The following is an 18,103-nucleotide window of genomic DNA, read 5'->3' as shown; positions in this document are numbered from 1 at the left end:
AACTTTATAAACCAAGATGCAGCACAAATGAATGCATTGCAGGTGGAAAATGCACAAGTTTTTTGCTAATAAATAAAGTAATTTCAGATTTATTTAGTAAAATTAATTAGATTTATTTTGTAATTTTTTTTGCATACATTGTTTAGTGCCCTGAGGAAGACGATTTTATATGTATTAGAAACCATGCTTTGATCTTATAAATGTGAACAAGGGTTGGCAGCTTCTCTTAGAAGCTCAGTCTGGCAAGGCTGGAGGAACAAAAAATTCCCAGAATTTATTATCTGGGTTCACTGTGGGCACTGAGTTGTCTCTCGTAAGAAGTGCTCTGGTACTCACAGGTCTCTGTCACTCCTGCCCAGTGTAGCGTAGCCCACACCCTGCTGGGCCTGAAGTAACCTGCACTGACATCACCTGCTCAGTGTCTCGTGTGACTGGGGCAGGAGTAAAACAGGAACAGACCTGTGCCACAGAGGAGCCAACAGGTGGAACTGGGCAATAATGCCTTTGTGATGAGGAGTGTGGAGCTGTCCCACATGCTCAGCACTGGTGTGATCAGGCCAGGCCCAGGCCTTTGCTGCCTCAGTGCAAGAGCAATGGCTACAGTGACAGCTGACATGCTGCAGAGTATCCAGTGCTACCCCTCCCTTCGTGTGCTGTGTTTATTTTAGCACAAATGTCTGCGCTCAGACGTAACAGGTTCCCTCTTCAAGGAGGTTGTAGAGATAAGTCTACAGAAATAATTATGAAAAGGTTTTCATTCTCTGTACTTCTAACCATGATGATTTTCAAGGACACAGCTCTTCCATACTCTTCCAGAATTTGGAAGCAGAATCACAAATTTTTGGCAGAGGAGCAGGGAGATTTTTGTGCCATGAGCCAGCAGTGAGTGCTCTGCCTCTAGAGGTACAAAGATAGCTGGAGTCAGCTGTGCCAGCAGAGGATCTTCTGTTCAGCCTGGCTAAGCTGGGCACATTAACACCAAATTATTTACCTATCAAAACCCACAATATTGGACTGAATATGGTTCTTGTGTTACAGAACCTTATTTAAAAGTGCTCGAGTCACTAAGTAAGAGCTTGTCCTGAATTTTGCACTGGTTTGTGAAGAGCATGTAGCTGTGGGCTGGAGCACTCAAAGAAAGCGCAGCTTCTCTGGACGTGCTCTACCAGACTGTCCTGATAGAAATGTACTTAATACGGAACAGTCCTCTACTTTTTCCAGGTTGTACACGGTCTCTATAATGCCTTCCATGGCTTCTGTGGGCAGGATGCCGTGCGCATTGGATTGAAACTTTTTCTCCAAGTCTTCCTTTTCCAGAGGTTTCCTCCAGTGCCCGTAGAAGGTGGTGCAGCGGTCGCTGATGGTGTTGCCATCCCGGAGCGTGACGCTCACTTCGCAGTAAAGGCTGTCGAAGCTGGGGGTGTTGTCAGGAGGGTGCTCCAGCTGTGTTTTGCAGAGGAGCTCCCGCAAGGCCGGGCGGTGAATGTTCTCACTGGCGAAGGACCGGACTGACATGCTGCCGTCCAGCAAAGCCGAGCACGCAACAAACTGGAAGGAGTGTCGTGCTTCATGCTCTGAGGCTGGGCTGGGTCTGTTCACGTATTTGACCTCAGGGACTTTGAGAATGACTTTCTCAATTTTATCAAGGGGGAGCAAGTTCTCACTGCTCTCTATGAGCTTCCTCCTAACAGAAGATGCTGCATCAGCTACCCAGTGTGTTGCAAGATGAGCAGGAAAGCATTTGATGGCCACATCTTGCTGGTCCAAGAGCCAGGGGTAGGACTGCAGGGTTGGCAGAGTCTGTGGGTTGTAATCTGTATAAAAGGCACCCATCCCTGACTCCATGTCCAAGATCTGTTTGTTTCCTTGAAGGCCCTGTAAAGCTAAGCAAGCTGCTTCCAGTCCGTGCTTGGCAGCATTCCCAACATGGAGGGGCTTTATTTGGGTTGCTGCATTAGCCAGTGGGGCACCTGCATAGGAGGCAGCAATAGCCAAGGCATTTTTACATTCCAGCTGGTCAAGAGCTAGCAGTTTAGCACAAGCTGCTGCACACCCCATCGTACCAACCACAGCCGGTGGGTGAAACCTGAGAAAACAAAACTATCTTCATTACCAGATTTCAAAAATTCACCCAAATTCACAATCTACAAAAGCTTTTCATTCATTGCCATGGGAAATGGATTGGACCATAAAGAAACACACATTCAGCATTCCTATGTGGGCCTGAGAGTTGTCACTTTTCTCCAGGAAAAAGTAAAACTGGGATAGTACTGCTTGCAGTAAGTCCTTCCCAGAAAGCAACTGAAACATTAGTGCTGCTCATAGTTTAAAGCAACTTTATAGTCAAATATAAAGTTATATTTATTCTTATTTAAATTTATATGTTATTATAAATCTATAAAATTCAAAGTAGGGAGATAATTGCCTCATTGTGCATTAGTCAATGCTTTAAAAAAAATAAAAATCTGTTAGCTACAGAGGTAGGAATCAAATGTATTTATGTGTAAGATGAGCCTTCCCAAAATTTCCAGACAAACCGCTAGGAAATATGAATAACTGTGCCACCTGTATGTTAACTGACATTTAATTATGTATATTAGCACGGATTAAAAACCACCTCTATTCCACCTTCTACTTTAAACATTTCTATGTACCTCCTTGGAATATTCCTGGCTTCTCTGGAGAAGTGCAGCAACCTGCCTTGCACTTCGATTCCCACATTGAAAGCTAAGAGCAGATCAAGACCCGAGATTTTTTTCTTCTGAGGGAAGGCCTCTGAGAGTGCAATCACTGCAGGGAGCACAGCCCCGGATGGGTGTGTGGCTGGATGCCAGGTGTCATCAAAGTCCATCGAGTGCACCTAATGGAAAGAGAAGCATTGGTATGTAAGAAATAAACTGACTTTGCAAGTTTGCCTCAGTCAAATGAAACTACTGTAAATAGTACAAAAAAGTACCAAAGAACTAGATCTTCCTTAGAAGGCAAAAATTTCAAAAGTCTTTTAAAGACTTTTACTCCCAACATGGCTGTCTGAGAAGTGGCAATGCAGCAGAGATCTTGCTTCAAAAGAGAATAATTCTAATTCAACTTGTACCAGCCTGAAATCAGTGTGACAGTGTTTCTTTTTTTCTGCACTTGGCTTTTGCTACTTTAATTAGACTGGTATAGTTAAAGCAGCTGTTCTAGGTCCACTATATGAACACTGAATTTTCACTTTCCCCAAAACATAATGAAATATAAACACAATGAAATTACTTCGCCGGTGCTGCAACTGATGCTGCCATTAGGATTCGCACCATAAAACTGTAGCAGTTACATACTGCTAAATGGAATTTATGTCATCAGAGCTATTTCTCTGCTGCAACCATCCACTGCCAAGAGGCATAACCCTGCAAATGTACAGGAGGCTTTAGCCTGAATTTTCAGCACTTTGAAACAAGACCTGTCACACAAGAAACCGGATTCCCTGGAGTTGATGGGAGTAGGAGAAAGCTGCAGTCTGAATGCAGAACGAGCTGCTTGGCTTAAGAGAGTATTCTAAGTGGTGCCTTCTCTTTCCCATGCCCAGAGCCCAGCTGTCCAGGAAGATTTTGGGTGTCCCCAGCATGGCATTTGGCTGCTGATCTGGCAGCAGACGGTCCCCAACAGTGCAGTCAGAGTCTGTAATGCACTGCTTATCTGGCACATTCCTTCCTCCTGCAAAGTTTTGAGAACCCCCAAAGACGTGAGAGCATCAGGGACAGCATTTTTAAAAAAATATATAGTATAGTAAAACACCTTGAAAACCTGAACTTTCACATCTGTTCACCCATGTCTTAACTTCAGAGCAAACTGGGAAAGTGATCAGGCTCCCCAGAAGTCAGGTTTTGCCCTTTAATACTGTGATTATTTTTGAGGACTGGTTCTAAACAGATAGAAGAAAATACAGTGTTTGCTTAGAAGACTTTTGACGCCAACTGGGAAGATGCCCTGCAGTGCAGGATAAGGAAAGTTGTGGCCAATACCCTGTAAGCTTTGTTTCTGGTGTCTTCAGTAAGTGCTTAAATTGACCTGTGACCGAGATGTGAACTGATCATATATATGCTAACAGCCAGATCTGAATGTCGTAAGGGCTGCTAGGACCTGAGTGGTACCAGATCTCATTTCCAAGGTAATTTTCTCTACATTGGAAATGAGCTGTTAAATTGGACCTCTGATATTGTTGTCACACTAATTTAAACAGGCTTAATATTACTATTTCCTTGGTTCATCACCTTTCCTAGTTTTGCATAATTGCCAAATTTGTCTACCCCACCTCTTGTGCATCTTTCAATTTCAAACGGTTTCAGCCTCAATCTGAATTTAGACAAATGTTTGGGGAGTCAGTTATTGCTTTAATGACAAAGTGCATGTCCAAAATATATCACTGGCTTTTGGAAACTGTGTAACTGAAGATTAAGTTGCCTTGTGATATTATCTGTGCATGTATCTATACTTGCATCTGTGTTTTTCTGTAACTGTACTTTGCCAGTTGGCAAGAAATTTGGATCCCAGTGAAATGAGCTAGAGCTGGAGGGTGTGTTTTTTAGCAGCTACAGCAAGGTTGTAGCCTTGCTACAAGGTTGCCAGGTTGTAAGCTGTAGAGTTCTGACACTTAACAACAGCACCAGGTCCCACATTAAATGTAAGGGATGCTGTTGAGTTGGATCATACATATATTGTACCTTAAGTTCAGTCTCACTGGAAGGAAGTTGAAGCATATTAGGAGAATAGTCTAGAAAAGTTTTGTAGCAGGCTTCAGAATACGCTATGATTTTTAGGACATTCTGTTCTCTATAGAGTAAGAATGGCATCAATTTTTATGATTTCAGAGCAAATAAAAGAGCATCCCTTACAGCCACTCCATTCACAAAAGCTGCATACAGAGGAGGCAGTCGGAAATCCAAGTGGCCCCAGATGGTACTGGATAAATCTGAGCTGTAGATCTGAAACAAATTGACATAAATTAATTCGAAGTCCTGAACCTAAGGATAAATGTGCATTGTATTTCTGATGTAACTGAGAGCAGACAATGTCCTCTGGGGACCTAACTGCTCCCTTTTATGAGAAAAATATTGTTCTTTCAGAAAGTCTGAAAAGGAAGTCAGTTTCCTGTCAGCTTATGTCCTGTTCCACCCAAACAGAGCTGGGAGCAGACCAACACCACCCACCTGGCTACTCAGTACCTTCACACAACCTCTGGCCACTGATGCCCCTTCTCAGCACCCACTGACAGAATCACAGAACCAGCTGGGTTGGAAAAAACCTCTGAGAGCATCAAGCCCAGTCTAAATGATGATGAGACTGTCATCATCTTGTTGGGAAAGATGTCTCATTAAGGGTTTTGTTTTCTGTGTTTTAGTAAGACCCTGAGTAAACGATAGATGGCCTCCTGGTTCTGCAAACTGAATAAAAGGACACAAACTACCCTGGTTTGGAAAGGGGATTTCTCTGTGGGAAGAGACTAACTGGCACACAGAGCTCTGGAGCACAAGTCCACCCAGGCAGGTCTGAAAGATAAACCAGTGGGTTGAACTCCTCCTCATGGATGCACTCCTGTGCTGGGAATGCTTCTTTTCAGGGTCAATTACTCCGCTAGTTTGAGGAGAGTAAGACTGGAGGAGAAGCATGGCTAATGCACCTCAGACAATTATGTTTTATGGACTGCAAGTAACCCACTGCTAACTCCCCATCTCTTTAACAGTTCCTTGATTTGAAAGGCTGGTGATAAGTGATGCTTACTTTGTTGGTGTTTTTAATAAGATATCATAGGTGAAAGAAAGGAAGGGGTTCTTAGTTAACTGTGTTTGTAGAGGGGGATCTTAGCATACAGACTGATACACAGACTTTTGCCCATCCAGAGTGAAAAGTAATTTGAGCACTGAAGTTTCACTGTCTCCAGTGGGAAGAACACAATTTCTCTCTTTCCATCCATGAAAGAATTTCACCATGGCAAAATTTCATTTTCATTGCCCAAGTTTTCCCTTGCTTTCTTAAAGCTAAACTTTAGGGTGTGCTATGAATGCCAGACAGCTTACCTTGCTGTACTGTGCCACTCTGTGGCAGACCTCAGTGCTGGTACCCAGAAGCCCTACTCCAAGAGTATCCAGAATCATTCGCTTACTTCTCTGAATTACTTGATCTGTCAACTGATTTGCATTCAAACCATGAATCACCTTGGCAAAATTTCCTGTAACTGTCTGGGAAGGGAAAAAATAAAGAAAAAGAAGAAGTAGATATTTCTCTGTATTTAAAGTAATCACTTTATTTTCTTTCCTTTTTTTTTTTTCTTTCCTCTTTTTTTCCTTTCAGTTTCTAGCACACTGGCCATTTCTGCCCCTGCTTATATGGATTGCATCAGAAAAACCAAGGTCTGAACCCTTCCTCTTTTTATTCCCAGAAATGTCACTATGTTATTTATATTTTACTTATGCTTTCATCATTATCCTTTTCTATTCTGTATTTCTTCTGCTTTCTCCCTGAGCCCTTGAAAGTATGCACTGCAGGTGCTATAACTATGCAAGATTATCTCTATCATCTCTATCTATCTCATCCCCATCTCATCTCCATCTCTAATGACTATTCACACAAACACATCTCCCAAGTAGAAGTAAAAACATCTGTTTTTCCCATGGCACCTACTTGTTGGTATTGAAATCAGTGGGAGAGTAGCATTTCAATCCAGTGCACCCACTACCACACAAGAAGGCAAGATTTAATCTCCCTGATTGGCAGCCTTACTATCCCAAATCTTGCTGAGCTTGGAGCTCAGTAGGAGGCAGGAGTTGGCAGCTCCCAGCTCCCATTGAATTCACTCTCAGCTGGAGTCCCAGCTTTTCTCCAAGACAAGATCTTGCCTCTTTGAAAAGCGGTAGCTCCTTGTTCCTGGATCCTGCTGATCTGGGAATTATATATATTTATTTTCCTCTCCTATTGAGCAATGACCCATTATGCAAATTCAACCTGTTTCTTGGCTGTGAGCTGCTGTTAGTATCTGTATTAGAAAATTATCTAAAACTTTCCTTCCTGGACCATTAGAAATGTCCTGCTGTAGAGGTACACATTATTTACAACCAGTCTATACACACAATTTCTTTTTTATACTGGCAGTAGTGAATATTAATCTTCTCTCTCTTTGCAAATTATCTCCTTTCATTTCCCCTCTTCATTCCCCTTTCTTTCTCCCCTGCACACATCCACACAGGGTGTTGGTACTGCCTTTTGGCCTTGACTTTGCTGAGATAAACAAAACAGACTGTGCTGCTCTCTCCTCTACAATATGGACTCACCCCTACCATGCTCATATATTTTCATTGTGCTGCTCACACTGCATTCCTCTTTCTCTAGCAATGGTGACCAGAATTGTACCCACCATTACAAACAAGTTCTCACTTGCAGTGAAGCATTAAGATTATCTCAAGGAAGCAGTTACAAACAGTTTAAAGCAGGTGAACCACATATCTCATGGTGTGATGGTCACCAACTGCAACATTCGGAGTGAGGATACGAAATCTTAAATAGAGAATCACATCTTACAGTGCAAGGAAACAAGACAGTACCTTTGCCCACATCCTGCAGGGGTGATGCACGTCCCAGAGAGATGCAGCAAATGATGATGGTCAGTGAGCGGGGGAGCTCCTATCTCACTATTTATATGCGTCTGTCTGAGGTGGGGGAAGGAATATTAGGTCTTTCCACTTATGCATCTTGTCCTGCCCATTTCCTCTTCTGCCTGTAAATGTTCTTTTTGCTTCACTTTCCTCTGACTAATTGCAGTATAAACCTCTGGGACACATGTGATAGGACTTAGCTAGTCATGTTTACATGTTGTGTAAATTAATACATGTAATACTTCATTACCAGATAGAAACTGATTCATCTGGTAACATGGAGAGCTGTGTGGAACCTCAGTAATCTATGGATAGCTCTACTGGTTGGAAAAGTCCAGTACTAGACTACAGGATGGCAAAGGCTGTTTTAGCTTAGACAACCTGTTGTTAATTTGTTTTGGGTTTTTTTTTTCTTTTTTTTCTTTTCTTCTTTTGCTATATGTCTCCTCTCTAGCACATACAATTCAGACTTGGGAAATGTGTGCCATAAGAATTTCAGACCATAAATTGGATTAAGGCAGTTCTTGGCACTTAGCAGTGTTTTAACAGCATGAATCACTGTGTGTTAGCAATAGATAGTGAGTGAGAAATCCCTGCCTAGCCCATCAGTAAGGGAGCAGACCCCACAGGAGCATGACTAAGGGCCATTGAATAATTCTGAAGTAAATAAATAAAGATGTCTGAAGTATGGGAATCACCCAGGTTAGGGAACTTCAGATTTCAAAGCATCAAATCTCAGAATTGCAGCCTTGCACTTCCATGATAAGTGCTGCCTAAAACAGTCTAGGAGTCTCAGCCCTTTACTGATACTAGCTCCAAATAATTTTGTAAAGTCTTATCTAACTCCTGACTGCTTCCAGGTAGATAACAGCATGGGTCTAGAGGTGAAGCTGAGCATCAGTTTGAGTGGTTCTAACCACTACTGAAAGGTCCTGTTTCAGGCTGTGTCCTTCCCCCTCTCCTGTCCCTGGGTACATGGTCCTCCTCCTCCCTGGGCCAGCCCTGATGCTGAGCAGATTCATTTCTGAGCTGGTCCAGCCTGTCTCCAGAGCTAGCTCTGTGATTCTCAGTAGTCAGGCATAACTGCCTTTCATGGCCTTGGAAATGCAAAATTAAATCTTGCGGCACAAATCAGAGGGAGAGAGGAGTAGGGCTAGCAGTAGTCTGTGAAATTTTGGGAGAGCACAGGCAGATAAAATGAGAGAAGAGGGAATCAGCTGTTCCCCAGCAAGCTCTAAGCAAGATATTTGCCTATTTTGCCCGTGCTTTTAGCCAGTTCTGCTCTTGGGTATTATCTGCTGGTGCATAACTTGATGCTGAAAATTGTACTGGGTAACAAAGGGCCTTAAATGACAGAAGCAGTGATGAGTCAGTTCATGGATACAGCCAAAGAGCCTGAGGCCCGGGACTTCTAAAACCCAGCCCTACAAAGACACACATAGTTTTGTACAGGCTAACCTGCCTCATGTGAAGGTTCCATTTAAACCCTTGTCCTGTCTTTCTTTTAAATATGAGCAGCTGTTCAGCATGGCTACTAAACCTATTCCCACACACTTCTCTATGAGTATGACACAGTTTCCTCACCCATGCAGGTATTAACTTGCATCTGCATAAAACATCCCAGCACATGTCCTAGGTCCTGGGTTTGTTTTGCCAAATCCCGACCCCATAGGGACAGAATGTGGATCTGTGCTTCTTCCTTGCCCCCCATATTTCCACACTGAGGAAAACCTCAGAGGTAGCCGAAGAATTACCTTTGGTGCTGATAAAATCCAACTGACATATTGGGATTGCTCAGGTTGACAAGGTTGGCAGTGGTTAGAAAGGTTAATAGAAGTTAATGCTATTGGGCTGATAAAGGGAAATATTTTGTTGACTTTCACTTCTGTTCTTTCAGATCATTCTTCTCTCAGAAAACTGGAAGAAAATATTTACATTTCAGAACCATACAATCACAGATTGTCTGCAGTTGGAAGGGAGCTCCAGACACCATCTTGTCCAACATCTAACAGGCCATTCAGAGCAGGCTGGGTCCAGTTAGGTTCTGAATATCTCTGATGACAGAGACTCCATAGCTCCCCTGGGCAACCACAAAAATTACATATTAAATAAAAGATATTCAAAACCCTAAATCTCCATCCTCTTTTCCCGTTATCTTTGGGATATCATTAATAACCCCATTCTGTTTCTCATTTCTTTCTCCTCCTCAAGTGCGATAGAAGTCCCCCTACCTTAATCCCATGATGAGACTCCAAAGTGAATTTGGATGGGAGCCAGAACTTGTGATGTGCCTTGCTTTGTGCTGTGCAGTCACATGCTGCTGCTGGCTGGTCTCAGATACATGGTCACTTCCTTCTGTGATCCTGACTTCAGGATGGACTGCCCCATGTATTGCAATAATAACATCAGTAATATTTATGGACTCAACAGAGATACTATGAGAAAGTGACTTTTTGTTTAAAAAAGAATGAAGTGAACCAGTACCTTTGCTTGGGAAACCAATTTCCAAGCTGTGGTCTGCAGACCTCAGGCTCAGGTGTACACTGTAGACTGAGGGAAAAGAAAGCAATATGATTATCACTGCAGGGGGATCAAGCACCTATACAAAGTCCTGTACCTCCACAGCAGAATTCCTAGGGGTCTAAACAGAAGAAGGTTGGAAATCAGTGACTGGGAGTTTGGTACAGCCTGTCCACCCTGACAAAGGGAATCTGCTGCTTTCGTCTTCTTTGACACAATACTCATGGTTCAGCAGTTTGGGCAGACAATTTGTTAACTAGCAAGTGTGGTGGAAAGACAAAATGTGTTCATCCAAATGCTATTTGCAGCGTTGCATGCAGCTACAGTAATGAGCTGTGTTGATTACAGAACAAGGCTGTAGAAAACCAGTGCCCCACAGAGTCTATTTTCTCCTGCTGACATCACATTTTTAAGCTGCCTTTTCCCTTCTTTTCCCTCCAGTTATTTTAGGCTAAACTCTGCCCACACCTGCAAGCTGTATGTTTGCAACTGAAAGCAATTTTGGCCCTAGCCTTATGCTCCTTTTGTTCTAAGGAAATATTAAAAATTATGACAAAGTACAGAGCCCAGGCTTCCTTTTTTCCAAGCCAGCTTTAAAGAAGTCACTTTGTTCATGGCCTGTGCTTAGATGAGAAAACAGGAGACAGATGCCAGTATGTTGTGTTTACAGAGACTCTGCTGTTGCTCACTGTCTGAAAACAACTTACAAGTTCAGAACTTGCTCCTTTTCCCTCTACTGGGATATTTAATTACCAGTGAAAAGGTGAGAATCTTAGACAGAAATAACACACAGCAAATGCAATAGGCAATGATTGCATCATGAAATGTATCATCCTGGAAATTCCTAGCCTACAGTAGTTCTCTTATTCACTTACTTGCACAACTAGAGGCAATGGCAGTGAAATCTCTGAGAAGTTATCACCTTTTTTTTTTTTTTTTCAAAGTTCTCAGCAAATCTTGGAAGTTCCTGGCCATGTTCTGGTAAAGGTTGCTAGGAGTCAATGTGCTGGTCCGTGCACTACATTACACTGCCATTCTTGCCTTCCTAAAGGCAAGCCCTCAAGAAAACTTGTAACATAGATGCTGGTTTGCTTAAATGAGCGGTAAGATAGAGGCACCAGACGTACCTGGGATATTCCCTTAGGATCACATTCAAGACATGTAATTTATGGAGTAGTGTGAAGAAGCCTGGTCAATGGTCTCAACAATATGAGAAGACACTGCAGCTCCATGAAATTCCTGCTGAACCAATGTGCATTTTAGCTCTCACCAGTGCTGCAAGCTTTACCTGTTTTACTGCTGCCAGCACTCAGTTTTACCCTGTCTTCTGCAGCACCCTCAGGCTCTGCTGCAACACTGTGGATGACATGGAGTCCTTCAGTGGAAGGACTAGGGAATGAGTCTGGGGGTGCTTTGGGGGATCTTTGATAGTTTATGACACCTTCCAAGATAGGACAGCTGCATCTCATGTAGCTGAGCCAGTTATGCTCCACCAGAAGGGATAAATACCTTCAGGCCTACGTGGGAATGTGACCTTCCCCAAGGTGGGGGGTTTTACATCTAAGTCAGAAGTGTAAGGGAGGACAACTGGCATGATAAAAAACACCTGAAACATCTCCCCTTTGCAGAGCCTGCTTTTTATCGACCTTCTATCTTATCTGGCTCAAACTCCAGAATCTCTGGTCGTGGGTGTTCTCCCCCTCTATCTAATTTGGATCAGAGGTTTTGCCACCACATACCCCAAGCCTCATCTCCTCCCCTTGGTGGGTGCAATCCTTGCCCCAGCACAGCACCCTGCTGCCTCTGCAAGTGGCCAAATGTTTGAGCCATTAATGTCTCTCCCGATGATCTCCAGTATGAATAATAGCAGTAGGTGTGGGACATCACATAGGTGTTGTGTACATGCAGTTTCCATAACTGCTTTTTGTTTTTGGCAGCCTGTGGCAACCTGTAGCACACACTGCTCTCTTAATCAAAGAGCAGCTCATGATGTCTACATTATGTGACCAAGATGCAGCCAGATGTCACTACATGACTTGGGTTATTTGGGGAGACGATAAAACTTGACTAGCATAAATTCAGAGTTTTGATGTGCAGAGACCAAACTAGTGAGAGCACATGTGAGGGATGTGGCAATTTTAATTAAATTACCAGCAGAACTCCAGTGGTGCAAACGAGGCATTGCCCACTGTGCTAGGCTGTGCATCATACACAGAAAAGCACTGAGCAAATTGATGCTCCTGATCACTTCAGAGCAGTACGCGATGTCAGGACATAATGGGCCCCAGCAAGACTGTGGTTGTGGTCCAGTGGGGAGATACAGTATCAAGATCTAGTGTAAAACAAGCTTAACCATTAATTAAGGGGTAAAAGAACCTCTCTGCATCTATACTAGTTATCAGGGATTTGGAATCCCTAAGAAATTATCCACGACTTATTACAAATTTTGTATGCACTGAAAGGGCTAAAATAACACCTATAGAATATACAGCAAAACCAGAATGAAAAATAAAGCAGCATTCTTCAAACAGAAACAGGTTTTGGGACAAAAAACCCATTTTGTGGCCCTCCATAATTTACCTGGCAGCAGCTGCAGAAAGCTTGAGACAGGTGCTGGAATATGTTGTGTGAGTTAACAGAATTGTTCAACTTTCATGTCAGATGCTTTCTCTCTTTGTCCCTCCCAAACACAGCCCCTCCTGGAAAGATTTAAACAATGAGTCATGTTACAAAATCCACAGAGTATTATTGCTAATGGAGTTCCCATTCTTCAAGCTCTTGCCATGAGTTAATTTCCACCCCTCCCTCCTAGCTGCTGGACAGAAACACCTGTTCAGACACCGTGCATTCACTGAGATCCCCGAGGCAGCCTGGGCATCCCATGAGTGACAAGCGTGTCCCTGCTCTTTTGGAGCACTCCAACAACTGCAAAAAAAAATGCGTTTTCCTCATCTGTGCTTGTACTAGATTATGCATTTTCCACCCTAATATACTTCCAAAAGTGCCAAGAAATATTGCAAAACAGCCTGAAATTACACTTTAAAATGCAGCAGTCTCTGATTTATGGTGCAATTATAAAACATGTCATGATAGTTATTAGCTCTGAGATTGAGTATCACATATTTCAGACTGTTAAACATACTGAGGAATTTCTAGCTGTGATTGTATATTCACCTCTAAAGAGGAAATGGGCTTAATTACACCAACATTTATAAAAGGGAGAAATAACAGCAAAAATGGAAGAAAGGTTAAATTTGAACACAAGAGCTGTGAATACATAAAACATTTATATTATTGCACTTGTAATTGAGCATCTAAGCAGAAGCTAATGATTTGATTTAAATTGGTCCTTTTTACATAAGTAGCATTTGAAGAATTTTAGGGTTTTAGAATTTATAATGACACTATTTTTTCCCTATGATTAGTCATCTTCAGCATAGTAGATTCAACCAGATGCAAGAAGAATTAAAAATCAAGAAAAATAACTACTTTCACAAAATGATAGGAATGATCAACCATGTTGATGCTTCAGTCTTGGCAGGGTTTAAAACTATTCACCTAAAAAGGAAACCTACTGTCAGATGTAGAGAACAGTATTTTATTTACCTTTTCCCTCCCTGCAATAGCTGGAAGTTGTCCCTCCTTGTATGGCCTTGAATTATTGCAGGAGCCCTAGGGTTAGCTGTAAGGGAAATAATGTGGTGTTTGAGTCTTGCATTTATTTATTGAAAAAGGTCATATTCAGTGAGCATAGATGGTGGTAGTGGTACCACCAGCTCACACAGTTTATCCTCCTCACTTTGGTAACTTACTTGAATGGCACAATGCCATCACTATGACTTTGGGGTTTATATAATATGGAAATAAACCATTCTTATTTCTCCTTTCCACAATCAGAAAATTTTTCTATTTCTTCAATCTGGCTACTTCCATTCTTTACCAAATTGGGCAGTTTTGAAGTCTGTTTCGAAGTCTATGTTTTGTTTGAGCATTTATTTTCCTTCTTTTCTTGATTTGGTCTGGTATTTTATAACCAGAGGGGCAGCATGGGGAGTCCAAAAAGACAGGAGGTACATTCTTTTCCCCCATTGAATTAAATGGGTCTCAAATGAAGGAGCAGTGAAATGTTATGGCCCATTGTGAGCTGCCAGCACAATTGCAGTGGAGTGTAAATCACCCTGCCACCAGCCATCCACAGGGTAGAGCCAATGCAATTCTGTTTCACCACAAAAGAAAAGCAGGAAGCTGCCTTTGGCAGCAACTTGTAGGAGATAGTTTGGTGCCCTTGTTGCATGTGAAAGAAAAAATAAATCTGAGTGGCTTTTAGCCCAATTCACCCATTGCTGCTTTGTGCTTCTGTGTTCAGCTGCTGCTGCCAAAGGAAGGGTTCCTAAGGAGGAAGGGAATGGCTGATGCAGAGAAGTAGATTTTCCCCACAGCTTCCTGCTGTCTCACCCTACTACCCTCTGCAAAAGGACTCTCCCCCATCTGCCCAGCCCAGCTGAGCCCTGCACTGTCCCTTTTCTTCCTGTGTTAGCAAGGGCCAAGCATATTTCCCCATGCTTGTCTACTCTGTGCAGCTTTGGGAAGCCGCTCCAGTCAAAGTCAGTTGGTGAAGATGGATGGAGATAGTGAAGGAGGAGAGAAAAGAGAAGATACATGACTGTGTGGGAATAAAACATGACATGTCTCACCAGGACATTGGAAAAGTACATTTTTGTGGGACAGGGGAAGAAGGGGAAGAAAGCTACCCCAATCCCTTAAATATTCCCATCCAGTAAGGTCCCCTGATTCCTCATAGATCTTCTCTTCCCAGGCCCCAGAAACATTCCTGTGTTCCAACAGCATCAGATACGTGGTGAGCTTGCTCACTGAGTCCAGGTGAGCAAAACTGGTCGGTCTCTGTCCACCCTCAGCATGCTGTGCCCTCCCTCCCTCCCTCCCAAGCTCACTGAGTTCTCACCAGAGGGTGGGCAGCACACGAAGGTGAGCAGATTCCTTCCTCCATGTCACTACATCACAAAAAAGTCTGGAGTGGAGAGAACCTGCCCAAAAGTCCCACATCATCTCTGAGCCTGCAGGGCAGAGTATCCAGAGTCTGCCCATAGTCTTCAGTCACTCCTGTGCTCTGAGAACCACACAAGAGCCTTCACAGGAAGGACAGGAAAGCCTGGCAATCCTTAGCTTCAGAGCAGGCATTTTGGAATATTTCTGAACAATCTGGCTCATCTCAGTGCAGATCTGATTACAAATGATGGAGCAACATACAGGTTACCAGAGCCTGTGCTGGGATACAAGTCAGTGATGGAACCATCAGTGGTGCACCTTCCTTACAGTGTGGGTTTCATCCACAGCACACTTGCACAAACTCCAACCTCACAGTTGTTAACAACTGGTGAGATTTATAAGGCTGCATATATTTGGGACTTTTACTGTTTTAACTTTGCTGTTGCTGTATCCTCAGGCTTCCCATTTTTCCAATGATAATAGTGAGAAACTATTAGAGTAAAATCTTAAATTCTCAGTTGACTACATGGCTTCAGGTGATGATGGCTTTAAAATAAAAAAAAAAAAATGCTTCAATAGATCATGTGTTGAAAGAAATATATGAATGTAAATCAGGAGTTAATCTATACTGGGAAATATACATTATTTATAAAAATCTAAATTTATAAATATCTAAAAGAATACAGCAAATCTTAACATCTTATTCCTTTAGAGTGCCATGAAATTATACTTGCATGAAGCCATTAACCCCAAAAGACTTCTGATTACAGGAAAGACTGAGAATCTGTCATATGCCTACTCTCAATGTAGGTCAGTGTACGCACAGAGCAAAACAGAAGGAATCTTGAGGAAAATGATCTACCCCATCTAGAAAAACTCTTGCTTGAGGTTCTTTTGGAATTTAGATGATGTCTTAAGTTAAAATTAAACATGATAAGATGGCCACATGAGCAGTGACCACATAGGGAAAGGTGCAGATTGGAATGACTGCACTGAATTTAAGAAACTGGAATTTCTTAAATTGGAAAAGCTCGGAACAGGGTAACATACTTGTGTTTATCCATCTATCTTGTAAGAACAATTATTACACAGGCAGGCAAAGTCATGGTAACAGCACACACATATTAGGCAAGGAAAATTGGGCAGAAGAGCATATGAGGAACAACTGATCTCTCTTACGCTTCTGATGGCCTGCTCACTCATAACTGAATCATACATTTTAAATATTCTTTGGATAGAGAAATACATTAAATATACCATTTATGAAAAAGATTCAGAAAAATTGGAAATTATTCAGAGTAGCTTAAGAACAATTACAGCTTTGGAAAGCATGGTCTGTGAAAGACATGTGAGGAGGTTTATTATCCATTGCATTTCACATCACAGCTAAGCCAGTCCAACCACTGGCAATTGTCTGATGCTCTCCCTAGGGCTTCATCCAGTAAACTAAATTGCCAGGAAACAAATTTTATTATTTACTTGAATACTTCTCTACTTTATCATCTGAACTGGTCCATCACAATCACATGAGGGCTGGCTGAATGGGGAAAAATGTAGGATGGTTCATTTTGCAGCACCTGACCTTCAGATTGGCATAGCTTGGATGTGGAAGTGTACTTCTGCACACAATACAAAAATTCAATCTCGAAAAATGTAGGATGGTTCATTTTGCAGCACCTGACCTTCAGATTGGCATAGCTTTGATGTGGAAGTGTACACACAAAAATTCAATCTGTATATTTTAGAAGTAGAGAGTGTTGAGCAACTTTGCTCTATCTGCTGAGAAAGAAAAAAAATGGAATCTGTTAAATATTTATCAGATTCTTGACTGATGTGATAAAACCCCTTTATAACAGGAAGGGTATTAAAATATTGTACATAAGAATAATGTGGAATTTCCTTTACTGGAATCATTACCAAGGTATTACCCCAATCTGCCAGGATTAGTTCAAGGCTTCTTTTTCTGCCTTGGTGCAGATGTGGATTTCGAGAATGATCTCTTGAGATTTATTATATCCCTCCTTTTTTTCTGCCTTTACAATTTGCCAAGTTCACCAATTTTGCCTGCGTTAGCTCTAACTGAACTCAACAGTACTTGGAAAAATGGTTTTAACAAGAACAGTGCCAGATTCTAATATTGCTGTTTGAACTTCAGCTTATATTTTGTTGAAGACCAGAGGAGTATCTGTGAATATGCTGCTCATGGACACGTTACCAGACACTCTGCTCATGACCTGCTTTGCATTCTGGAAAATTTCCTGGGCTGGCATAACTGGTCTGTAAACACACCATGAAAATAAGCCCATAAGAACAAGTCACACATCAGAGATGATTTCCAGGTTTAAAGTTTGTACTGCAAATGGGGTTGCAGCACTTGCAAGTAGCTGCTGAAGCAAAATGGAAATCAAATTGCAAGTAGGGGAAGCAGGGTCACCAGCAGGGAAATGTGTATGCTGAGATATACAATTTCATTAATATATCAGAAGAAAAGTATAGCAAACAGTAAAGCTTTGTTGAAATATAAATGGTGTTCACATTTAAAATACAGTAGTGCAGAAATGTGAAATTGGAGATCAAATGAGGAAGAGAGGTGCTGTATTTGGGACTTTTTATTTTCCTTTGGAAATCTTTCCCAGAAATGACAGGTTGCAAGATCAATACACACAGATTTGGAAAATACTGAAATGCATTTAACCTGTCTCCCCAGAGTCAGTAATTGTCATTATTAATGATGTTCTCTAATTAAGTGTTTTGTGGACAAAATAAACACTGCAGCTTTCTTGTCCAAAATTATCTTCTCACTTTACTGCAAGTAAGTTCTGGGAAAAATCTTGTAGATAGGTCAGAAAAAAAAAAAAAAAGAAAAAAAAAAAGAAAAAAAAAAGTAGAGGCATTTTTAAAGAAAATATAACAACCACTTTAATTAAGAAAACCTTATTATTTAAAGA

At 41.9% G+C, this 18,103-nt stretch overlaps 1 protein-coding gene across 1 annotated transcript; it reads right to left on the bottom strand.

Moving 5' to 3' along the window:
• Window positions 1–1,131: 1,131 nt before the first annotated feature.
• On the bottom strand, window positions 1,132–7,589 carry ACOD1 (aconitate decarboxylase 1). Its single transcript, XM_041419945.1, has 5 exons — window positions 7,578–7,589; window positions 6,057–6,218; window positions 4,875–4,964; window positions 2,655–2,860; window positions 1,132–2,086 (listed from the first exon to the last, which is right to left on the bottom strand). The coding sequence occupies exons 1-5, from the start codon at window positions 7,587–7,589 to the stop codon at window positions 1,132–1,134; spliced, it is 1,425 nt and encodes a 474-aa protein (XP_041275879.1).
• Between the last annotated feature and the right edge of the window lie 10,514 nt (window positions 7,590–18,103).

The sequence above is a fragment of the Onychostruthus taczanowskii genome, unplaced genomic scaffold (genome assembly GCF_017590055.1).
Source record: "Onychostruthus taczanowskii isolate IOZ18803 unplaced genomic scaffold, ASM1759005v1 scaffold62, whole genome shotgun sequence".
Taxonomy (NCBI): domain Eukaryota; kingdom Metazoa; phylum Chordata; class Aves; order Passeriformes; family Passeridae; genus Onychostruthus; species Onychostruthus taczanowskii.
Note: the sequence above shows the minus strand (reverse complement) of the source record. Positions and strands in the feature narration are given on the sequence as shown.